At 57.5% G+C, this 23,114-nt stretch overlaps 2 protein-coding genes across 7 annotated transcripts; one reads left to right on the top strand and one right to left on the bottom strand.

Annotated features, from left to right (window-relative positions):
* The first annotated feature begins 212 nt into the window (after positions 1-212).
* RELA (RELA proto-oncogene, NF-kB subunit) lies at positions 213-9,189 on the top strand. 2 transcript variants are annotated; one of them, XM_019645602.1, is made up of 11 exons: positions 213-569; positions 1,074-1,100; positions 1,210-1,361; positions 1,484-1,632; positions 2,446-2,537; positions 2,885-3,016; positions 3,839-3,943; positions 4,142-4,354; positions 6,795-6,875; positions 6,967-7,041; positions 7,799-9,189. In XM_019645602.1, exons 1-11 carry the CDS (start codon positions 563-565, stop codon positions 8,383-8,385), a joined length of 1,620 nt encoding a protein of 539 aa, XP_019501147.1. In that variant the 5' UTR covers positions 213-562; the 3' UTR covers positions 8,386-9,189. The 2 variants fall into 2 exon arrangements, with proteins under 2 accessions (XP_019501147.1, XP_019501146.1); XM_019645601.1 differs by lacking the exon at positions 213-569 and adding an exon at positions 582-725.
* A 2,875-nt stretch (positions 9,190-12,064) lies between these two features.
* On the bottom strand, positions 12,065-23,064 carry SIPA1 (signal-induced proliferation-associated 1). 5 transcript variants are annotated; one of them, XM_019645227.1, is made up of 16 exons: positions 22,376-23,064; positions 19,253-20,019; positions 18,456-18,583; positions 18,194-18,370; positions 17,087-17,261; positions 16,259-16,362; positions 15,828-15,985; positions 15,130-15,739; positions 14,523-14,797; positions 13,592-13,810; positions 13,363-13,474; positions 13,170-13,278; positions 12,977-13,078; positions 12,832-12,886; positions 12,535-12,613; positions 12,065-12,437 (listed from the first exon to the last, which is right to left on the bottom strand). In XM_019645227.1, the coding sequence occupies exons 2-16, from the start codon at positions 19,923-19,925 to the stop codon at positions 12,291-12,293; spliced, it is 3,123 nt and encodes a 1,040-aa protein (XP_019500772.1). In that variant the 5' UTR covers positions 19,926-20,019; positions 22,376-23,064; the 3' UTR covers positions 12,065-12,290. The 5 variants fall into 5 exon arrangements, with proteins under 5 accessions (XP_019500772.1, XP_019500770.1, XP_019500774.1 ...); XM_019645225.1 differs by lacking the exon at positions 16,259-16,362 and adding an exon at positions 16,426-16,586; XM_019645229.1 differs by lacking the exons at positions 12,977-13,078; positions 16,259-16,362 and adding an exon at positions 16,426-16,586.
* Positions 23,065-23,114: the final 50 nt, after the last annotated feature.

Genomic DNA, 23,114 nt, shown 5'->3' on the forward strand with positions numbered 1-23,114 from the left:
GGCCTTTGCGGGCGGAGCAGGCACGGGCCTTTCCCTGCGCAGCAGGCACGGGCCTTTCCCTGCGCTGGGCGGGCGGCAGCAGCGCAGCAGCCGTGGCTTTGCTCCAGACCCGGCCCGGGGTGACATCACCAAACTCTCCGATTGGCGGGAGGGGGGGCCTCGAAATCCCCTAAAAACATTGTGAGTAATCACCGGGCCCGCCCTCCAGGCGGGGCCCGGACCCAGAAGCGAGCCAAGCCTCCGGGCAGCGGCCTCCGGACCGAGAAGCCTCTCGGTCTCCGGTTCGGCGCACACTTGCTCCTGGCCCCCGGCAGCAGCGTGCACGCTGCCGCTCCGTCCGTGGCACAACGCCCAGTGGTTCCCGACCCCGCGGGGAGCCGCAGCGGTGGCGGCGGCAGCGGCGGCGGCGGCAGCTGCGAGGCGCGCAGGCGCGGCCGATTCCCGGCAGTGACGCGGGAGCGGCGGGCGCGCGCGGCGCATTTCCGCCTCTGGCGAATGGCTCGGCTGTAACGCGCGCCGCGGGCCCAGCTGCGACCCCGGCCCCGCCCCCGGGACCCCGGCCATGGACGGTGAGGGCGTCCTCTGCCCCCGGGGGATGGCTGCACTGGGACCGCGGGAACCGTGCCGAGAGCCTCCGCGCTGCCTTCCGCCCCTTCTGCGCGGATGGGCGCTGCGCAGGGAGCGGCCGGCCGGATGGTGGCGTGGGGCGGGGCAGGCGTTGAGGGGTCTGACTCATTTTCCCCCCTGGGTGGAGGGGCCTTTGACTCAGTATCTTCCTTGGGTGGAGGGAGAGGGGCAACTTTGACTCAGCTTTCTCCCCGGAATCCAGGAGGACAGTTCTGAGTTTCCTTCTTAGGGGAGAGTGTATCTGACTCAGTTTCCCCCAGTAAGGGGAGAGAACTGCATACCCAGTGTTCTCTTAGGAAACAGGTGTTTCTGGCTCCTTTACTCCCACCCCTTAGTTTCACCCGCAGATTCCAGGGAGCAGGCCCTGACTCAGTTTCCCTGGAAGGCTTTCCTTGGTGAGGATGGGAAGTGGGCTTGTGCTGACCCTTGTCTTCCTCCCCTTTCAGGCCTGTACCCCCTCATCTTCCCCTCAGGTAAGTGGACCCTCTTTCCTCAGTGGTTTTGGAGGAGCTCCCCAGGGTTGGTGCAATGAGAGCAGCTGCCTGATGGGGGCTGGTCCATGTGTCCGGTGTCTCCCCGCAGAGCCAGTCCAGGCCTCTGGCCCCTATGTGGAGATCATCGAGCAGCCCAAGCAGCGGGGTATGCGCTTCCGCTACAAATGTGAGGGTCGCTCAGCAGGCAGTATCCCAGGCGAGAGGAGCACAGATACCACCAAGACCCACCCCACCATCAAGGTCAGCACCAGCTGCCTGGCACAGAGTCGGCAGGGAGGGACTGTGAAACCCCTTGCAATCTATGTGTGGGAGTTGGGTCTGGAATTCCTGAGCCTCTAGGGTGCTCTCTGTACTTTGGACAGATCAATGGCTACACGGGGCCAGGGACAGTTCGCATCTCCCTAGTCACCAAGGACCCCCCTCACCGGCCTCACCCTCACGAGCTCGTGGGGAAAGACTGCCGGGATGGCTTCTATGAGGCTGAGCTCTGCCCGGACCGCTGCATCCACAGGTGAGCTCCCCACAGGCGAGCAGGGCATGGGGGGTTGAGGTGGGAGGCCAGGAGGCCAGGCAGTTTTGTCGTTGTTACAGTGTTCTTTATGGACACAGGTCAGAATTCCTCACTGCTTACTCGCAAACACATTTTCTTTGTCTTGAAATTATCTGTTTGTGCGTCTAGTCTCTCAAGCAGATATGAGCTCGGTGGGATGAGGATGGGTCCGTAATTACTTCTAAGCCCCTAATCCCTGTGGCTGGAAGGGCAAATCCCTCAGTGTCACATTCCATGAGGTGAGAAAGAAAATCACTGAACCAACAGCATCCCCTAGAGCTTACATACCAGTTGACAGAAACAGAACGTAAATAAGCATATAAATAAGGAAACAATACTGTTCAAGAGTAACAATGTCAATGATTAAAAAAAAAACAGCAATAGGTTGAGCTGGGGGAGGCTGGGGAGCTGGTCTCATTACTTTGAATTGGGAGGTCGGGAAGGCCTCTGTCAGGTAAGACTTGAATGGTGAGAAAGAGTAGAGAAGCAAAAGAGAACATTCCAAGCAGAATAAACAAGTATAAAGGCCTTGAAGTAGGACTGTTTGGAAAACAGAAAAAAGCCCCCATGGCTGAGAGCAGGGAGCCACAGGGACTTGGCTAGGGCCAGATCACAGGGCAGAAGGCCTTGTCACCCAAAGTAAGGATTGGGTTTCACTGCAGCACAGTGAGGGGGTTAAGCACAGAGTGACGATCTGGTTGGTGGGGGGAGGGGCAAGGCAGGAGGGCCCAGGCTCTGCTGGAGACAGTGTGATTGATGCTTGGGGGGACTCAGCTTCCAGAACCTGGGGATCCAGTGTGTAAAGAAGCGGGACCTGGAGCAGGCCATCAGTCAGCGCATCCAGACCAACAACAACCCCTTCCAAGGTGAGGGCTGAGGGGGCAAAGGCCTGGGCCTGCCTGGAGCACCCCACCCTCCGTCACCCTTCCGAGGCCACCTTCCCTGCATCTCTCCCTCATTGGCCGAGACTTAAAGTACAGATGGAATCTTGCTGCCCATTCAGTACACATTCCCATTTTACCATTGGGGAAACTGAGACCCAGAGAGGGGACATGACATCCAGGGCCACACAGGTCAGTGAAGGGTCCAGAACCTTCTCTTCCTCCTCTAGGACTCCTGTTTCACACACCCTCAAACAGCCCTTCCAGCCCAGAGCTCCTTGCCCCTGCCTGCCCCCTGCCCTGGCTCTCCTGACCATCAGTTTTTCTGGCAGTTCCCATAGAAGAGCAGCGTGGGGACTATGATTTGAATGCTGTTCGGCTCTGCTTCCAGGTGACAGTGCGGGACCCATCAGGCAGACCCCTCCGCCTGTCACCTGTCCTCTCTCATCCCATCTTTGACAACCGTGAGTGGCCAGGGAGTGCAGAAAGGGGAGCGGGATGAGCCTGAGCGGAGAAGGGGGTTGGGTGAGTGTGGCCTGCGAGAGGTGCTCTGGCTTTGTTCAGTCATCTCGCTGGTTCAGCTCTGCTGGCTTGGGGGACAAGGCAAAGAAGACCCAGAGCTGCCCTTGCGGTGTAACTTCTAGCCTGGCAGGGAGTGAGACGGGAGACAGGCATTTCCAATATGTGATAAGAGATTGATGTGCCCAGAACTGTGCTAATGACTCCAGGAAATGCACTCCCAGGAACAAGACAATGTTGGAGAATAACAATTCAAGGATAAAATCTCACAGGAAGTTCACAGATTAATTGGGCTGACAGTGATTAACTGCAGTCCTGAATTAAATAACCAACAAGATGAATGAAAATAAAAGGGCCCTAGATCCTAAGGACAGGAAACCAGGATGAACCCGGGGGGTCAGGAGGGAAAGGTTCATTGTCAAAATGGGTATAATAAACTGGTCTTTGAAGACTGCTTGGGTCAGGTGGAGAAAGGAGGTGTGATCAGACTGGTTCCTCCTGGACTGTAAGCTCCGTGAGGGCAGAGATGTTTAGGTTTTGTGATTTGCCGTATTCTCCATGCCTAGAACAGTGCTAGGCACATAGTAGGGGCTAGTAGATAAGTAGTTGATGAATTGGGGTGAGGAGCCAGTGGGAATGTGGAGGTGCGGTCAGCACGTTCTGGACAACCTTGACTCTGGGGTGGACCAGGAGGTTGCATCTCCTGCAGGCCAGTCCTGGAGATGTCTGGTGGTTCAGGGCTTCTTTCCTTGTTCCCACACCCTCAGGCGCCCCCAACACAGCGGAGCTGAAGATCTGCCGAGTGAACCGAAACTCGGGGAGCTGCCTCGGCGGGGATGAGATCTTCCTGCTGTGTGACAAGGTGCAGAAAGGTACATCCCAGGAAGCAGGAGGCGAGGGGCAAGGCTGAGCAGAGATGATGAGTGTCCGGGGACTGGCTTTATTTAAACACTCCGCGCAACACTTTGGGGGCAAGTAGGGTGCTTACCTGGAGACAACTACCAGCAGTGGGGGAGGAGCTGCGGGTGAGTTGAGCAAGTTGGCCCACACTGCCGCCCCATCTCCTGCAGAGGACATTGAGGTGTATTTCACGGGACCAGGCTGGGAGGCCCGAGGCTCCTTTTCGCAAGCCGACGTACACCGACAAGTGGCCATTGTGTTCCGGACACCTCCCTATGCAGACCCCAGGCTGCAGGCTCCTGTGCGTGTCTCGATGCAGCTACGGAGGCCTTCGGATCGGGAGCTCAGTGAGCCCATGGAATTCCAGTACTTGCCAGACACAGGTACGTGGCTGGGGAAAGTAACTCCAGCCAAGGAGCGAGGCCAGGGCTGGGTGTCTGGTGCTATAGCTGAGGGTCAAAAGCTGGAACTGGGTGGGGATTTATACAGTAATCAGATTCTCTCTCTTGTCTTGCTTAATAACACCCAAGACTTACTGAGCTCCTATTACATGCTTGCCTCTATTATTACCTGATTTTATGCTCTCACGAACCTTTGAGGCAGGAGATAGTGTCTAACTTCCCTGAGGTCACATAGGTAGTGAGTTGCAGAGTCAGCATTTGAACCCAGGCTGTCTGGCTCCAGGGTCCTGTTGCCACACTGTGTGTCTCGTCATTACCACATAGCTATGGTTTGGTCAAAGCTTTTGGGCATCCCACCACAGAAGGAACAGCCAGAAGGATCCTCTATCCAAAGCCCATCATCTAGCCTGAGAGAGTTTCCTACCCATAGGAACAGTCTAATAGAGTTTGAAAGGCAACCCCCATCAATTCATTCCACAATTATTGAGTGCCCACTTGGTGCCAGGGCCTGTGCCAGGTATTGTGAATACAAAGATGAACAAGACTTGTTCCCTGCCCTTCAGAAGCTCAGTCATGTGAGGAAGACAGACATACAAAACAGACACTTAAGTTACAGAGTAACGTGAAATGAAGAGAGGTGTGTGTCAAGTGCCTTGGGAGCTGGAGACGGCTGCACAGAAGAGGTGGCATTAAGTTGGAGGACAGAGAAACACATTCCCCAGGCAGGTGGACCAGCACCTGGAAGGGCAGTGATGTTGGAGATTGCATGGCATGTTTGGGGGCAGCTTTGTGGTGGCAGGTAGCATTGGGCAGTGTGCAGGCCCAGGCAGAAGGGCCTTGAATGTTAGGCTCAAGGCATTCATCCAGGATTTCATCCTGAAGGCAGGAGGCAGCCACTGGAGGTTTATAAGCACAGAAGTGACGAGCAGATCTGGAAGCTCACTCTGGTGGCAGTGAGTAGAGGATCTGAGAGGGAGAGACTGGAGGAGGGGAGGCCATATTGGAAGATGTCACAATAGACCAGGAAGAGAAGTACTAGCGTGAACCTCGCGGAGGGAATGGCAAAGAGAGACGATCTCATCTGCCGCTGTCCTCCAGTTATCCTTTAGCCTTTGTGTGACACACACCAAGCTCAGTCCCACCTCAAGACTTGTGTTCTAGCTCAGGGGTCGGCAAACTTGAGACGGAAGAGCCGCCAGAGATCAGCAAACTGCGGCTCGCGAACTGTCGCTCTGAAGTAAAATTGAAAATGAAAATAAAACTGTCATAGTTTCATTTATAAAAATTTTAAAGGATATCATTCACATAATGGTGATTATGTAAAAATGTATTTGTGGCTCTCGGATAATTTTTAAATTGTTGTGAGGGACAGGATTGGCTCTTCCAGGTGTCAGCAAACTTTTGAGATGGAACATACCCAAAGAGCCGCATGTGGCTCGCGAGCCGCAGTTTGCCGACCCCTGTACTAGCTGTTGCCTCTGCTTGAAATACTTGGACCCTAGATCTTCACATGACTGGCTGACACCAGTGCTTCCCCATCCACCTGTAAACTAGACTCCCTGACATCACTGCCAGTACTGTTGCATCACCCTGTGTCTCTTCCTCAATGCTTTTGTCACTTGTGTACCTGTCCCTCCATCACTAGGATGTCAACTCTTGGGAGCAAGAACCTCGTCTGCTTACTCGGGGCTGTATCCCCGTGGTTAGTATAGAGCCTGGCATATAGCAGGTGCTTGGTAAATATGTGTTGAGTTAGTGAACAGTGAGAGTGAGAGGCAGTGTTGATGATTCCAAGGCTTCTAGCTTTGGTGACAAGGCAGACAAGGTCTCTGAGGCCCACTCTGAGGGAACACGGGGAGGGAGACAAAGGAGGTTTTTGAGGCAAAACAATGAGGCTGGCTTTGGACTGATGGTGTTGGGTACTTCAGAGTTACCCAAGTGGTAGTTAGAAAAACAGTTCTGAAAGCTCCAGACTGAACTGTCAAACCATTGGAGATAAGAAGAAGAGCCTCTGCACAGGTCTTAAGCAAGCCTGTCATGCCTCAACTGCCGCAGAGTGCAAAGAGATCATTGCCAGACCTGGATGGAGGTTGCAGATGAGTTAGGACACGAGCAGTGCAAGTAAGAGAAGAAGCTGGATCCGAAGGCCCCGTGAGGGCTCCTGTCACCCAGAACATGGTCCCTTTACTTGGGAGCACTCATGTGGCCTTCTGAGGGGCAGATTCAGTCAACAAAGGCTTTCTCACAAAGCTGTGGGATTCTTGGAATTGTTGAGTGTCACATAGCTCTTCTCATTGGCTGGGAAGTTTGGAGAAAAGGTCTTAGGAAGGCTTGGCTCATCACCTTCCTCCTGAGGGTCCTTTGAGAGCTTGGGGGTCCAGATGAGAGAGCAAGACCCATGTCTCCCTGTTTGCTTTCCCAGATGATCGTCACCGGATTGAGGAGAAACGCAAAAGGACATACGAGACCTTCAAGAGCATCATGAAAAAGAGTCCTTTCAATGGTGAGATGGGCAGTGGGGAGAATTAGAGAAGGTGGTGGGCAGGGGAGCATAGACCCTGTGGACTGAGAACTGACCTAGCCTTGCCCCACAGGACCCAGCGATCCCCGGCCTCCTCCCCGGCGTATTGCTGTGCCTTCCCGCAGCTCAACTACCGTCCCCAAGCCAGGTAAGGATTTCCTGTTGTCCCCCAGGAACTACAGGCCCAAATGTTCAGCCTGTGGCTTACATACCTTCTGAGAGAGAGACAAGCCGGTAGTCTCCCTAGTGGGTGTCTGAAGCCTGATGTCTGGATCATACTTCTCATGGTGTGAGGCCCAATTCCCTATGCCAGAGCCATCTGGGAAGCAGTAAAGATGCAGATTCCTGGGCCCCATTACAGACCTCTGGAATCAGAAGCTGTGGAAGCGTGGCCCAGGAACCAGCATTTCCTGGGGACACTAAGGCACACCGAAGTCTGAGAACCACTGTGCCAGTTAAACCCCATATTGGATACCTAGGGCTACAGAGCTAAAAAATCGCAGCCTCTGCCCTCAGCTCTCACAAAACAAATCACCTCTAAAGTAGCAAAATGTATGTGCTGGTATGTGACAAAGTGCCCTACTTCAGGCCACACTCACTGGGTGCTCCTTGGCCTGTGACCTCTCTTGGGGCTTGATTTTTCAGGGGTAAGATGAGGTTTTACCTCATCTTTCAGTTGACCTCTGAAAGCATCCCTTCCTCTAAAAGCCTGGGAGAGCTTTCTGGGCAGGAGTAGACAGGGAGGGTTCCAAGGAGGTGAGGCTAGCACTGGACCCTACAGGCTAGGTCCGATTGGTTAAAAGGAGGGGGCTAGACACCATACAGAGGGATTGATACTGACGGGTTACAGAGGATGGGTGGGTCTCTGAGGCTGTCTTTGACCCCTGCCTCTCTCTCTCCTACAGCTCCCCAGCCCTATCCCTTTCCGCCATCCCTCAGCACCATCAACTTTGAGGAGTTTTCCCCCATGGGCTTTTCTTCTGGGCAGATCCCAGGCCAGACCTCGGCCTTGGCACCAGCCCCTTCCATGACATCAGCCCTGGTTTCGGCCCCAGCCCCTGTCCCAGTCCTAGACCTAGGCCTGACTCAGGCTATGGCCCCGCCTGCTCCCAAGCCCACCCAGGCTGGGGAAGGGACACTGACAGAGGCCCTGCTACAGCTCCAGTTTGATGCTGATGAAGACCTAGGGGCCCTGCTCGGCAATAACGCCGACCCAGCCGTGTTCACGGACCTGGCATCGGTCGACAACTCTGAGTTTCAGCAGCTGCTGAACCAGGGTGTATCTATGACCCCCCACACAGCAGAGCCCATGCTGATGGAGTACCCTGAGGCTATAACTCGCCTGGTGACAGGGTCCCAGAGGCCCCCTGACCCAGCTCCCGCTCCCCTTGGGGCCTCTGGGCTCCCCAACGGCCTCCTCTCAGGAGATGAAGACTTCTCCTCCATCGCAGACATGGACTTCTCAGCCCTTCTGAGTCAGATCAGCTCCTAAGGCGGTGGTGACACTTATCCTGCCCAGGGCACTGGGTTGCAGGGGGTTGAAGCCCTCCCAAAGCAAGCACTTATGGATTCTGGGGGGGGCGGGGTGTGCTCCAACTGCCCCCAACTTCTTTGGGTAATGTCTTCATGGTAAAGGGCGTGAATTTTATTCTTTTATTGGCAATCTCTCTCTCTCTCTTTTTGGAGGTGCTTAAGCAGAAGCATTAACTTCTCTGGAAAGGGGGAGCTGGAGGGCTCAGCCTCTTTCATTATCCTATCCTGATGTTCAGCTCCCTTCTCTCTACAGGAAATTCTCAGGGCCTTCATCCCCACCCTCCAGCTTCTGGTACTCTCCTAGAGAGGACAGGCTGGAGCTGTGGCCTTGGAGGCCGCAAAGCCTTACTACCAAGTGTCTTCCTCAAATCGTGGATTCATTTACTCTTGAGCCAAAATAATGCCCCTGTTACCAGTCCTGTGGTGCTGGCATTGTCCTTGTGCCTAACACCAGGGTTTGAGGGGCTGGACTTTCTGCCCTGCAGTGGTCTCTGCCAGCTCTTTCCTTACTCAACTGTGGCTCAGAAGAACTGGTGGGACAGTACTTGGCCCTCTCCAGGATCCAGGGAGGTTCGATCTGATACTTATCTGTTCCCTGTTTCCTCAAGTGCCTTAATAGAAGGGTGAGTTGTTTGGAGAGTGTGGGGGAGGGCAGGCTGGCACCTCTCCAGTCAGGAGGCTCAGTTTTTACTGAAAAATCGAAGCAGTTGGACTCTTGCTCTTTCTACTCTGAACTAATAAATTTGTTGCCAAGCTGGCCAGAGATTTGCCTTCTTTCATGTCTTTGCTGGGCTTGTCAGGCTGGATATTGGTGATACAGAGTTGGATGAATATTAACACTGTCTTCTGAGAGTTTGCAGTCTGAGGGTACCTTTGAAAACCTTTCGTTACCGTCCAGTGGATGGTAAGCTAAGGTGGGTGGGGGTCCCAGCATAGTGAAAGCCCAGTAAGGCCCATAGGCTATAAGAGCTTCAGTTCTTAGAACAACAGAGTGTGTGTGTGTGTGTGGGGGGGGAGTGCATCTCACAGAGGGTCTAGCCAGCATTTGTTGTGAACAGGGTAAGACAGATGACATTGGAAAGGTTTGATGGGGCCAGGCTGTAAAAGACAATGCTGGACTAAAGTTTGGACTTCATCTTTTGGGTGGTCAAGGGAGAAACTGCATCTTTTGAGGGAGGGAGGTGTCGGCTAAAAGTGTATGGTTTGATATCCTGTTCTGCTAGAACCTAAGAAACCTTAAATTGGCAGCCCCAAAGGCCTAAACAAAACCCGAAGGGCTAGAGCAGAGGTACTTCCGGTTTGGCCCGACGCACGCGCAATAAAGCCGATTCGGCGTAAATCCTGGGCTTGCTAGGCCCTGCCCTTTTTTTAAGTGCGCATGCGCACAATGTTTCGCAAGAGGGAAACCAGGTAACGCGTTTCAGGAAAACCCCTGCTCTGAGGCCCATGGCGTCTACGTTTGGGGTTTCGCACTGTTGCGGAAGGGTGAATGCAGGAGTAGCAAGCAGGTTATTAGTGGGACATGTTGCAAAAAGCTAGCGAGTCCCCTGGGAACACAGTAGGCCCTGGGTGCAGATTCCGGTGGAAGGTGCCTACAGGGGAACATGTTAGCGGGCGGCGGAATGTTGGGGAACTGGAAAGCGTCTTTATCGTCGAGCTCGCTCCAGCCTCTTGGTCAGAGGGCGGGGATGGGGCGGAGCCTGAAGCAGGGTGGGCTACTTAGGGACCAGAACCAGCTGCACTTCCGCGCGCGGGGCTGAACCCGATCGTGGTGGCCAGGTCAGAGCCAGGGCAAACCTGCCAGGCAGCGACTGGGGAGGCGGGGCTTGATGGAGCCTTGGCTCTGTGGGCGCCAGGGCAAGCGCGAGGAGGGGCATGACCGGGTGAGAAGGCTTCTAAGCAGAGGAAGTGGATGGCGGAGGTGCCCACAGTGTGGCCAAACTGAGGGGTCCTCCAGCCCACGTCAACTTCCCTTTTCTTGGCTTAGCCAGTGTCCTGCAGTGACCCCCGGAAGCCCTCTAATGGGCCTTCCCACACTCCCTGAGTGACCTCATCCTGCTCATGGCTCGCCAATCCCAAATCCTTGTCTCCAGCCTAGACCTCTCCTGCGCACCAGCCCACTGGACATCTCACACTGACGTCCCTCAGGCCTTTCAAACGTACCCTGTCCCAAATGACCAGAGCCACCCCCAGCCTGCCCTCCTTATCTCAGTCATGGCCTTGCCATCATCCAGGAACTCCAGTCAGAAACTTGCCACCAGTGTAGATGCTGCAACTCCCCGAGTCTGCTCCCTTACCAGGTCCCAGCAAGTCTGCCCAGTTCTCCTCATCTCCGCCACTATCACCTAGTTTAAGTCACCACTACCTCCCAGTAGGTGCTGCTACACCCTCCTCTGTAGCCTTGCCTTACCTGCAGCCAAAGGGCTGACACCCAAATCTCACCTCATCAACTCTCCCTTTGAACATCTGTCCATGATCTGACCACATTTCAGTTTTCTGTAGGCACACAACCAGAAAGTGACCAGAGCCTTTCCACACTGCCCGGTGAGGGCTGTCACTATAATCCGCACCAGGTAAAAGCTGGGACAGTGCTGGGAACTGCTAGTCCAGGAGCTTTAGTGCACCCTTCACAGCCCTTTCTGATTCAGCTCCAGCCTCTTTGACCTTGGGTCCCTGCATGTGCCTTGACTTCAGTCCTGTAGCCCCCGGATTGGTCCTATCCAGGATGCCTTTGACTTCCATGCCTGGTAAACTCATATTCAACCTTCAAAACTCAACCCTCACATTACCTCCCCCAGGAAGCTTGATCCCCTAATGGTTTCTCAAGGCCCAATTCATCCTGCCAAAGACTAAGTTAATGAATGGACCCAGTGTCTGGGTCTCAGCAGGGTGAGCCTCAGCCAGCCTGGCAAGGGGCTGGACTAGGCATGTGATGCTGGGCAAGTCAGTGCCCTGTCTGGGTCTGAGATCCAGAAGACTAAGGGTTTACACAAAATCCAATTTTGGACCTGCTGATGGCACTCATGGGAAGGGGCCCAGCCTGGTAAGGAATGAGGGGTCATGGGCTGGTGAGGAGAGAAGTGGGTGAAGGAGTGATTTCTTCTGGGACATGGAAATAATTCCCAGGCAATTGAGGCATAGATGCTACCACCTCTGGAATTGGGCCCTGGAAGATCTGGCCCTGTGGTTGAGGGAGCTCAGTGACTACAGAGGAGAGGTGGGGCCTGCTTTGGGAGACAGGGCCTCACATGGTGGAAAGGCCTTCATAAAGGGGTATGGTCAGGCTCTCCTTGACCCCTAAGCTCCATCCTTCCCTGCCCTGCAGGTCCACCCTCTGCCCCTGATCTCAGCCTTTTAGGTTTATTTCCAGTGCAGGGGCCTGGCTGGGCCTAACTTGAACAACTAAGCATAATAGGTGTGGGGCGTGGCGACCTGCTTCCCAACAGACCAAATAAATGTTTGTGGGAGAGAGGCCAAGGGGTGGCCTAGCCTCAGAGAACCCCTCAGTGAGTGCCAGCTCAACCCTAAGCCAATGTCCCCAGGGCTTGCCCTTCTAACTGGTCTTAGGAGCTTGGCTGGGGCCTCTAGAGGAAAACCCTTTTCCCTGTCGTGTCATGAACATCAAACACAGACACAAATAGCAGTGGCTTATTTACTCCCTGAAGTCCCCCATTTTTCACAGAATATTTACAAACAGGAATGGGGTAGGGGTAACTTTGCCACCAAATAATGGGCCAAGGAGTGGGAGCAGTGCGAAGATGCGCCTCTGCGCATGGAGAGTTCCTGAGGAAGGAGGGCCCAGGGCCCAGTGTGGCCTCTGGTGCCCTGAGGACCTGGACAGTTCAAGCAGGTCAATAGCCAGGCTCAGGCCAGGTCAGTGGTGGGAGTGCCCAACTGCTTGGAGGCCAGAAGCAGGCGGGTGGCTGCGCTCTCAGACTCCGCCTGCAGCCGCCGGTTGTTGTGCCGCAGGCTCCGCACCTCCTCCTCCAGGGCTGCCTTGTCTGCTTTCTCCTGGGGTTTGAGGGGAGGAGGCAGGAGTCAGAGTGGCCAGCACCTTTCCTGGGGCAGCCCTATGATTCCCTGCCAATCCCCTGCCCACCGCCATCACCTTCTGCAGGTCCTCCTGCAGCATCCTGAGCATGGACTCCAGGTGTGAGACCTTTTCTGACAGGCTCCCAGGTTCTGGCCTGAGGATATGGGGGTCAGGACTCAGTGGAACCGAAGCAGAGGACAGCACCATGGTTGGCTCCCAGACCCATCCAAATGAGAGGGGCCCAACCCCAGTCTTTTCAGACTTATGTATATGTGAAAGCAGAACCCCAAGACAATGCTTAAGTCCAGTGGATGGGTAGATGGTGGTCACTCAGGCACGGTGAAGGGGCCAGATCAGGGCAGGGAGCCTTACTCAGCATCAGGCTTTGGGGTTCCCTTGGCATCTCCGCTCTCTGGGATGGGCTGTCCTGGGGGGACAGGGGGACCATTTGAGCAGGTTGATAAAGAGAATAAAAGCCCTGTCCTGGCTCTTCCCCAAAGTACCCTGGTGGCCTCACCCTCCCGGGACAGCGACTCCAGGATGGTGTTGCAAGTGGAGGCAATCTCCGAGATGGACTGCCACTCTTCTTCCAGAGTCTCACTGCTCGCCTCTGACATGACTGGGCACAAGGAGGTGGGCTCAGCCAGGGAAGCCCAAGCCAGCCCCTCCCCCCTGCCCACCTCCTGTACTCCACCTTGCACCAGACTCACTTTTGCTGATGGAGTTCCGAAGAGACAAGGTTCGTGGCAAGAAGGAGGCCCTCAGCTCCGGGGCCGGGTCACCCTTGTCCTCACCACCACTGGGGCTGCCTGGCCCATCCTGAGGGACAGAAATGGGTATGAATGCGGCGACACCCACCATCACCACTGTGCCCACCCCACCCAGAGCCTTATTTCTTCTTACCTGGCTGGGGGGTGTCTCCTTGCCAGTACTAGGTGCTGGAGGCTTGACTGTAGTGGCCAGGAGGAGGTCCGGGGTGGTGTTGGGCAGGACTGGGGCCTCATCTGACAAGGAGCTGGGGAGAGCAGGGACAGCTCAGCACTAGCATCTGCACCCCAATGGCCCTTGCTTTCAGAGGCCTGCCTGTGCAGCCTCACGGGGCTGGATGAGAGGGATGGCCGAGAGGGTGCACCTGCAGGGTGACAGTGAGTTTTGGCTGTGCAGGAACTCAGTTCTCTCCTCAGCCAGGTCCCCAGGCCCGGAAGGACCGCTGCCGTCGCTCAGGCATGCATGCAGCAGCTGTTTCGTGGTGGGCATCAGGGCCACCACAGGGGCCTCATCTTGCACTGGTTCTGGGGCCCCCCGCCGGCTGGGCTCCTGCAGAGACAGCCTGTACAGCTCCGAAAAGCTCCTGGCAAGGAGGAAGGGGCAGCATCAGGCAGGAACAGCCCGGCCCAGCGTCCTGCATCGCCAGTCCCACTCACAGTTGTGTCTGAGGCTCACTTCTAGGAGGCGAGCTCTCCAGACTCACTAACAATGAAAAATGTTTGCCTGGCTACGGGCCATTTTTCCAGACCGAGGTTCAAATCACAGTGCTGTCCCTGTGTGTCCTGAGCAAATCATTCCGAACATCCATTTCTCCATCTGTGAAATGGGGATAACAGTACTGACCTTTTATCTTGCTGTGAGGATTTCAACAACACCAGTAAACGACTTAGCATAGAGATCCAAAAACTGCCTGGAGACCAAATCCAGCCCCTGCCCTTTTCTTTTCTTTTAGATGTGCCTGTTTTTGTACGAATGCAAGCTAAGAATGGTTTTTACATTTTTAAATAGTTAAGAGATGATTTCATGACACGCGAAAACATACAAAATTCAAGTTTCAGTGTCTGTAAATAAAGTTTTAGTGGAACGCAGACACACTCCTTTACTAACTGGCATAATTTTTCTACCCATGAGGAAAGTACGGCTCAGAGAGATTAAGAGAGGTGGAATTCTCTCAAGGAGGAAAGGCCTTCACCTGGGACTCTTGAGAGAATGCTAATGGCGACACAGGAGGCACTAGGCGGTGGCCAGCTGCCCGTTTCTCCCACCTCCCCGCGTCCCGGCGCCAGAGCCCTGACCTGCGGGGCCGGCCACTCTCGTCTGGGGGCAGGACGGTGACGCAGACCTTGGGCGCCGATCGCAGCAGCTGAGCTGCGGCCTCCGGGCCAAGGCTAGGCAGCGTCCGGCTGCAGACGCGCAGCAGGCGCGCCCCGGGCCGCAGCCCCGCGGTTTCGGCGAACGTGAAGCGCTCCACGTGCGTGACGAAACCCTCGGCGTCCACTTCGAAGCCCAGGCGGCCTTGGCCATCGCGAGGCAGCGCCAACTCACGGGTCTCGCAGCCTCGGCTCACCAGCTGGAGCAGGGCGGGGCGTGAAAAGCGCTGACCGGGGGTGGAGCCGTCCCAGCGCCAACTTTGGGGACCCCATCCCAGGCGATACAAAAGTTCTCACACTCCCGAGGACAGCATTAGCAACCCACCCGGCAGATGAGGACGTGAGGCTCGGAGACCAGTCACCTGCCCAAGGACCCAGCTTTGCCAGGCTGGGTCTGAGGCTCCCCTTGACTTCCCCTTTTCGTAGGAGAGGCAGTGGGAGCGAAGGGTTCCAAAGCAGGCTCAGCCCCCGACGCGCGGAGGGACCCGGGCAGCGAGTGCCCTTGTACCCTGCCGTTGCTCCTGGGTCTCACCTGCAGGCGCGCCACGACTTCGCCTACGGCTTGCCCAGGGGTGCCGTCGAACCGCAGGGTGATCGCCTCCCCGTGGCCGTGGTACAGGTCGAGCTGCTGCTCCGAGAAGGTCCAGGCCAGCACGTCACGGCAGGAGCAGTTAAAGACTACGCGGCCGTCGCGCGGCACCACCAGCACCAGCGCCTCTGCTGAGATGCCCAGCAGGCAGGGCACCTCGGCGCTGTCAGGGCCGCTCGCCTGGGCTCCGGCCGCTCCCCGTGCTCCAGGCGCCGCGCGCACTCCCCACACCAGCGCACCCGCCGCCTGCAGCTCAGCACCCGCGCCCCGAGCGGGCGCCCGCCGCCTCCCGCTCAAGGAGGGCAGGCCGAAGCGGGAAGCTGAGTCCAGCGACGTGGTGGTCACCTCGTTGGTGGCCAGGTCCTGCAGGTACTGCTGGCGCGTGCGCGTGGCCATGGTGTGGAACTGGCGTGCGTGGCCCGTCGCCTGCTCGCCATTGAGCGCCTTTGCCAGCAGGAAGGCTCGGAAGTCGGCGTTGGCTGCGAAAGGACCTCCGCCGGGGGGCAGAGCCGGCCCAAAGGCCGGGGTGTCCTGGGTACGGCTCACGGCCACCCTGCAGTGAGGGAGACGGTAGTCAGGGGCAACAGGGAGGGTCTAGGAAGCCATGCCTGTGGCAGAAGTGGGACCACTGGGTTGCCCACCTGTACGAGGTGTGTGGAGTGCAGGGCAGGTGAGCCCGCACTACCAGGAACACATGCTGAAAGTGTGAGCGGATGGTGGTGGGGCAGAAGGGCTTGCTGCCTGGTTCCTGGAATACGATGGTCACAATGTTGTTGCCGATGTGGCGCTTCCGCAGGAGCTAGGTGTGAGATGGTGGAGGATGTGAGTGAAATCTGTCTGCTCCCCAAGTCCCTCCTCATTCAAGCAACACACAGCCTGGGTACCAGTGGCTTCACTACCAGCCCCTGATGAAGGCCTGGGGTGTTTGTCTTTGGGCACCAGCAGGGAGGGTAGTTGTTGTAGGTCAACAGAGCTCAGGCCAAGGCTCAAATACTGCCGTCCCCACAGCACCCCTCCATGGCTTCCCAGAAGCCCCTGGCCATCCCCCACCCCCATCCCAGCCCTCTCACACCTGCTGCTGGTTATTGGGGGTATAAGGCAGCATTGTGGACACGTGGAACATGATCTCGTGGTCCTGGTACATGGTGTAGAGGGAGTGCGTGCCCGTGGAATCCGCTGTGGGCAGGGAGTTGGGGACACAGGGGGAGAGAAAGGAGAATCTAGGTGGCCTGAACCTACCACCCCTGCCTGCAGCCTGGAGCCTCTGTGCTTCCAGCCAGCAGGTGGACAACCCTTCATGCCACCAACCAATGTCCAGGCCACAAGGTCCTCAGCCTTGGCTGCTCCCCTTCCTCTCTCCCCACAGGCTCCAGACTCCAGCCTGGGGTCAGGATGGGGGGCTTGAGACAGAATGAAGACAGAAATGAGAAATGGCCTGCGAAGAGGGAAGAGGGGCAAATGTCATAGGAGAGGACAAATGTTGGCGCAGGCACCAGCGTCTGTGGAACAGCTAGAGGATAGAAGGCAGGCAGGAGGTGCTCAATAGAAACCCCTTCCAGGGGCCCTGGGGCCCTTCCAACCAGGAGGCGGGGCACTCCCAGGAGGCTGAGCTGGTGGGATATGTGTGTTTGATGGAGGGGGTGGTGCCCCCAAACTTTCTTGGTCCCAGCTCAGGCAGTAGGGCACCAGGGCCTTGGGGAGAGTCCCAACCCCTCCTCTCAGGTTGGCCTTTGCAGCCCCTGACCCATGTCCTCAGCCTACCCAAAGAACTCTCGGCTCCTAGCTACAGTACCAGGACAATATGGGACAGAGAAGTGACAAGGCAGTTGGTTCTCACCAGGACAGCCTGCTCCTCAGCAAGATCTTCCCCCACCCCTGCCCCCAACCCTCTGGGCCTCACTTTTGGTGTCCAGCTGGGCCCGGTAGCTTTCAAAGCCTTTAAGCCGCACCACATCGCCCAGCAGCGTGAGGAACTGCATGAAGGCTGGTCCTGCCTCCTGGTTGTTGTACATCTCCTCCTCCGAGCCCTGGCCTGCCCGGCAGTACAGGATGCCCACCTTGCGCTGGGAGCTCAGCTGGGGGGTGGGGGATGGGGGTGGAGAGAGGGCACAGGCAGAAGGCTCAGGCCTCAGTCCCTTCCAGCCCCAACCCCCACCAGGCCTTGAGGAATGGATGGGACACTGGCCTGGGGGTTGGGCTGTATGGATGCCTGGCCCTGAGCACCACCCTCTCTAAGCCACCTCTGTGTTCTTGCCTATCAAGTGGGTTTGGTCTGTCCTACTCCCAGTGCTCAGGAGAGTAGAGGAGGTCACAAGTGGGATGGGACCAAGAGGGGGTTGGTTCTCATGTGACCATAGAGGAGGTGATTTACGGAAAGGGTCCTGGACACGATGCACTCGATCCCAATTAATGTTCACATTGTCATCCTTATCTCAAGGCTAGCCTGTCCTCCCCTCCCTCGAATCCAAGGAATAGCCACCCCAGCCTCTGGAGGCCTTGAGCCCCACACCACCTCCATTCACTCTGTGCTCCTGGCTCGTTTCCATCTGGCGTTAACTGTGCACAGCTCAAGGCACTCTGACCCCAGGCAGACAAGCCCTGTTCCCCTCCGGCTCTGGTCTCCCTTCTTCATACTAAGCCTGTCTACACCCAGTCCCCACTTTAATTTCATCAGCCCCACTTCCACCCCAGCTCCTAAACCTCAACTCCCTCCCAAATCCCTTGGGATCTTCTTAAAGTGCAGGCTTATTTAGTAGGTCTGGGCTGGGGCCCAAGATTCTGCATTTCTAACAAGCTCCCCAATGATGTGGATACTGCTGGTCTAGACCTCATTTTGAGAGGCAAGGCTCCAGATGACCTCTGATACCCTCTCTCTGAAAAGCCAGCTCCTCTGGGGTCACAGTCTAGTTTAAGATCAGGGTCAGGGCCAGGTATCCCGGAGCTGGGCTGGCTGTGTTCAGACCAGCTCTAGCTCTAGGGCTGGGGGGGCACCTCGGTCACCACTCACCACTTGCTCGTCCAGCGTGAGCAGTGTGCGTGGCACTTTCGGTGATGCTGAGCCCAGGCGCAGGCAGGTCGGGCTCAGCCGCGGTGCCACGTGCTCTAGAAGTTTCCTTGGCGACAGGCCCCGCGGGGGCCCTGGCGGCAGCGCTTCCTCAGAGATGGTGCCGCGAAGGGTCCTGAGCTGAGGAGGAGATGTAGGGGCACTCAGGCTCCATACAGGTTGTTGAGGAGGCAATCCGCTGTCTGATCCCATGACCCCGGCCCACCTGCGTGGTCCGCACGATGATGCGGTAGCTGTGCAGAGTGCCTCCACCGCTGCCCTCCTTCTCCTCCCGCCGCAGGCTCACTGCCACCGGGCCCAGCACCTCGTCCAGTCCGAAGAAATTCTGGTGTTCTGGGGGAACCAGGCAGTGGATGACCGGTCCCGCGCTCCGTAGTCCCACCCTCGCTGGACCATACCTATCACTAAGATCGCTGGACCATACCTATCACTAAGATCCGGACTAGGCCCCATGATCACCAAGCGCAGACCCTAGACTAAGTCCCACCCCTACGAAATACCTCCCATATTCTACCAAGCCGCTAGCCCTATGCCCCGCCCCCTTTGAGTCCCCGCCCATATCACACCTTGCCAGACCCCGGGGGCCAATGCCTGCCTGCTCCCACGCCTAGATCTATGACCCGGCCCACCATGCCCATATTCTCCAGGAAGCCTGGGGCCCTCCCTTCTGGACACTGATGAGAATAAGGTTTCCTGTGCAGGAGTTTTCAGGCCTCAGTTTTCACCTCACAGAAGCGTAGATAGGAAATCTCTCCCCAGCCCAGAGGAGTAAGAGGATGAATTAGATGGAGGCAGAGGGGTGTGCCTGGCTGTGGGTGGAGGCTGGGGTTGGCCTTACAGAGGTGCTTAAAGCTGGGCCCAGCAGGGCAGCCTTGGCCCAGAGGCAGAGCCTAACCCTTCATATAGCCAGGGACTTGACAGGGAAAGGACAGCTCATGAGGCCTACTGTGTGCACTGCAGGTGACAGGGACCTCTGCCCCTTCCCGGTGGCCCTCCCCTCACCTTTGTTGTAGAAGTACTTGCGGTAGTAGCCAGCGCCCAGGTCTGCGTGCTCCAGGCTGTAGGCTGAGGTTCGGTTTTGTGGCTCCTCCATGATGGACACGGCCGCATTGGGCAGTGCAGGGGGCACAGGTGGGGATGCCGGTCCACCTAGGCCCAGCTCACCCTCACCCCCAAGCTCACTCACAAAGCCAGGTGCCTCAAGCAGCAGGTCCGAGCTGGCAGTCTGGTCCTGGGTCAAGGGCAGGGTCCCAGAGCCGGCCTCTGTGTGGCCCCCTGTCCCCCGAGGCCTTGGAGCCCAGTCAAACAGCAGGCTCTGCACATCATAGTGGGCGAACCAGCGGGGCTCAGGCACTGGCGGGAAGGTGGGCTCTGGCTCCTCAGCGGGCAGCCCCAGCAGTGCCAGTGGGTCAGTGAAGAGTCGAGTGGGGACTGCGGCAGGGCGGCTGGCCTCCTCATGGCTATGGGCACGAGCGCGAGGGCTGGACGGTGTGGCGGGCCGGGCCTCGCCTGCATCACTGCCGCTGCGCAGGAGTGGGCCCCGGGTTGGCCTCGGCTCGAAGGTGTGTGGTGTCAGTGGGGGCCGTGCTGGCTGACGCAGCTTGCGGGCGAAGAGGTCATCAGTGGGCGCAGGGGCTGTGCCCCGCCGAGGGCTCCCAACGCCACTGGCCCACATGGGCGTGCAGCAGACCTGGCTCTCCGGGGGCCTGGCCACATTGGCTTGCACGGTGTTGGGTGCTTGGTGCCCAGCTGGCAGGCCAGTTCCTGCCCTGAGGGAGGAGTGGGCTGCTCAGAGGGGCCTGGGGAGAAAACAGGAACCCGGGCCCCCAGCCTGGTCCTCCACCACACGGGTTGGCTTCCGGCCCCCTCCGCAACCATCAAAGACGCTTCCGCTTTCCTGGCCACTTCCTCGTCTGCCTCAGGCTAAGGTTTCCAGCCCCCTCCTCCAGCTTAGTGCTGGGCAGGGCCAGGGGCTGGGCAGTTGGGGCCTTGGCCCTGAGGGTCTTGGAGCCTGGGCAGCCCTGCGGCTGCCAGTGTCCCCCAGTTCCCACTTACACACCTTGGCTTTGGCCCGGGCCCAGGCTGAGGGTCCCCACTAAGGCCTTGTCCTACTGGATGATTTGTCTCAGCTGAGACGGGAAACCCATGGGGCCGCTGGTGTCTGAGTCCTGCTCACTTGACAAAGGGAGGACGTCCTGTCCCCAGAGACCTTCCTCCCTGCCCCTCCCACTTCCTCTGGGATCCCTGAAGAGCTGAGCACCCAGAGGCCTGGTCTCAATGTCCTGGCTCTCATGGCCTCAAAACCTCAAGGACACAGGGCTCCCAGGGGGCATTGGCAGGGCAGGAATGGCAAGAGGACTTCCTTTGGCACAGGAAGTGGCCTCAACTCTGGGCCCAACCCCTGCCCAGCCCCACATCCTGAGGAAGGTGGTGGGGTCACACTAGTTCAGTCATGGAACCCAAGTTACCCTGGCCTGAAGGACAGGGCCTGGATCACCCTCTTGCAGGCTACTGTGGCCGTGCCTGGGGCAGGAGGGAGTCACGATGACTGGGCCCCTTTGCTAGAACTGGGATCCATAGGGACCTCTGCCTACCTGGCCTTACTGATGCTGACAGGGAGACCTGAACTCCATGTGACAGATGGTCAAACTGAGGTCCAGATAAGGGGATGCCTGAAGCAATTCCGCATCAGAGCTAGGATTTGAACCTGAATCTGTCAATCTCCAGGGCTCAAACAGTGCTGCACCTGCCCACTCCTCTCCTTGTGTGTGTAGGTGGTTGGTAGATGGGGGTTGGGCTGAGGTTCAAGACCTCACAGAATGTAAGACCGAGACACCAAGGCCCCAGGGACCTGCTAAGTGCGGAAATGTGTCGAGATCAGAGGAAGGTGCAAAGGGTGGTGTGAGAATATGAGAATATGGGTGGTGTGAGAAATAGGGGGCCACCCCTAGTGAACCCAGGATGGAGTTGGCTGCTGGGGCAGAGATGTGGGGACCCTCCACTGGAGTGCAGGCACCTATCTGTTGGTGGGTCTTTGTGCATCATCTAGTGACATTATGTGAGGTTAGAAAGGGGTGGGAGCAGAGCCTCCGTGTACCTCTTGACTAAGTTTCCAGAAGCAAGCAAACTTAGGCCTCCAAAACTCAGTGCGCCTCTTCCCTTGCTTCTCCTAGGACAAGCTCTGGCATTGACCCTGAGCCTCTGTTCTCTCATTTCTAAAATGGGGTTAACCATTCCTGTTCCCTCCCCACACTGCTAGAAGTTTGAATGGAGGGTTAAGTGAGTGAAGCTGGCCATGTGTTAGTGTGTAGTGGCAGATGCGGGCCCTGCCTCCATGTGCCAAGCTCTTGGGCCTGTGCTATGGTGTGTGGTGGGAGTGAGAGGGGACACGAGGGGGTCTGTGCAGGCCCCTTCTCCATGTGGGCTGAGCTCTGATGTGTTCCGCACAGCCAATGGGCTGCTCTTGCTCTGGCCCTGCCTTGGGGGTGTTCTTGGGCTCTGCCCCCCATACAGCAGCTTCACACAGGGTCCATTGAGGCCTGGACATTCCTCCAGGCCTGTGTCACTGGGGGTGGGTGGGGGGGGAGGGGACTGGCCCCGCCTCCATAGATCCGGAAGGCCTGGCTGCCCCAGGAGGAGGCGCTGGACGCTTCCCAGCACATCTGGAGGTCATGACCCCATTTCTGCTGCCAGGGGGTGCGACAGATGTTTCCTCCCAGGCCAGGCCCGGGACTGGGGGCGGTGTGCAAAGGCTAGGGAGGAGGCCGCCCAGGGAGAGGGGGAGCCCCAAAACAGGGGGAATCCCGCACACAGCCGGCAGCAGGGGCAGTCGCCAGCGCCACCGAGAAGAGCCGGGCGCCACAGCCTTATCCACTCGTTTGCACATCGGCCGGGTCGGGCCGTCACACAGAGGACAGAGTGGGGGCCGCTGGCTGGAGGCAGGGAACTGGACATGCTGACTTGGGACTGGAGCTGGAGCCAAGGGAGGTTAAGAGGATACAGACGGAGAACGTGGCGAGGACCCCCCAATTCCCACATACACACACCGCCCAGGCCCACGCCAGGCCACGTTCTCCCCTGTCCGGTACGACCGCAGTGACTGTGTTCCCCCGCGCCCGCCGGTACCTCTGGGGCTCCCGCCCGGCGGCCGCCTCCTGCGCTGGGGTCTCGCTGCCGGCTCTCCCGCTACCGCTCCCGGCGCGGGCTCCGCCTGGGGGCGGGGCCAACCGGGGGCGGGGCCAGAGGCCGGGGCGGGGCCGGCCCAGAAGCTGGCTGCAGCGGGAAGCGCCCCGGGTGGGGACTCGAAGCCCGGCGGTCGCCAGTCGTCAGCCAGCACGCAGCCAGAGCGCCAGGCCAGAGCCAGACCCAGCTCAGCGAGCTGTCGGGCCTCCAGCCCTTGGCTGAGACCCGGGAACAAGTGTACCTGCCCTCTAGACCAACTGGGAGGACTAGAGCAGGACACCTAGTGTCCAGCTCCTATGGGCACATAACAGGTGCTCAGGAACTGCGACATTTCTGAGCACTTGCTAAGCACTGGGCCCTGCTCTACACATGCTCTCATTTATTCTTAAAACACCTTAAACAGGTGTCATCTTTATAGCTGGAAAAATTGAGTTCAGAGAAAAGCTTTAGGCCAAGGTCAAGGCTGATAATTGTAGGAGCCAGCCATTGGAGCTGGAAGTCTTGGATTATAAGGGTAAGAAACTGAACAAAATGAACTTTGGAACAAGGCTTGAAAAGGGAACAGGTTTGTGAAGAAGCAGACCCAGGCCTACTTGAGCCTCATCTTGGTCTGACCTTTATCTCTATCAAAACCCGGTACCAAATCTTTCATCTCCTTCTGCAAGCTCATCCACCCTGACCT

This window comes from Hipposideros armiger, unplaced genomic scaffold, assembly GCF_001890085.2.
Source record: "Hipposideros armiger isolate ML-2016 unplaced genomic scaffold, ASM189008v1 scaffold_93, whole genome shotgun sequence".
NCBI classification, from domain to species: domain Eukaryota; kingdom Metazoa; phylum Chordata; class Mammalia; order Chiroptera; family Hipposideridae; genus Hipposideros; species Hipposideros armiger.

Coding starts and splice junctions, on each gene's coding strand:
- SIPA1 (XM_019645225.1), bottom strand. CDS start 19,925: ATGTGGGCCAGTGGCGTTGGGAGCCCTCGGCGGGGCACAGCCCCTGCG. Junction 18,371..18,455: donor TCATCGTGCGGACCACGCAG/GTGGGCCGGGGT, acceptor TCTCCTCCTCAG/CTCAGGACCCTTCGCGGCAC. Junction 12,438..12,534: donor TGCAGGAGGACCTGCAGAAG/GTGATGGCGGTG, acceptor CTCAAACCCCAG/GAGAAAGCAGACAAGGCAGC.
- RELA (XM_019645601.1), top strand. CDS start 596: ATGGCTGCACTGGGACCGCGGGAACCGTGCCGAGAGCCTCCGCGCTGC. Junction 1,633..2,445: donor CCGGACCGCTGCATCCACAG/GTGAGCTCCCCA, acceptor GGGGGGACTCAG/CTTCCAGAACCTGGGGATCC. Junction 4,355..6,794: donor CCAGTACTTGCCAGACACAG/GTACGTGGCTGG, acceptor TTGCTTTCCCAG/ATGATCGTCACCGGATTGAG.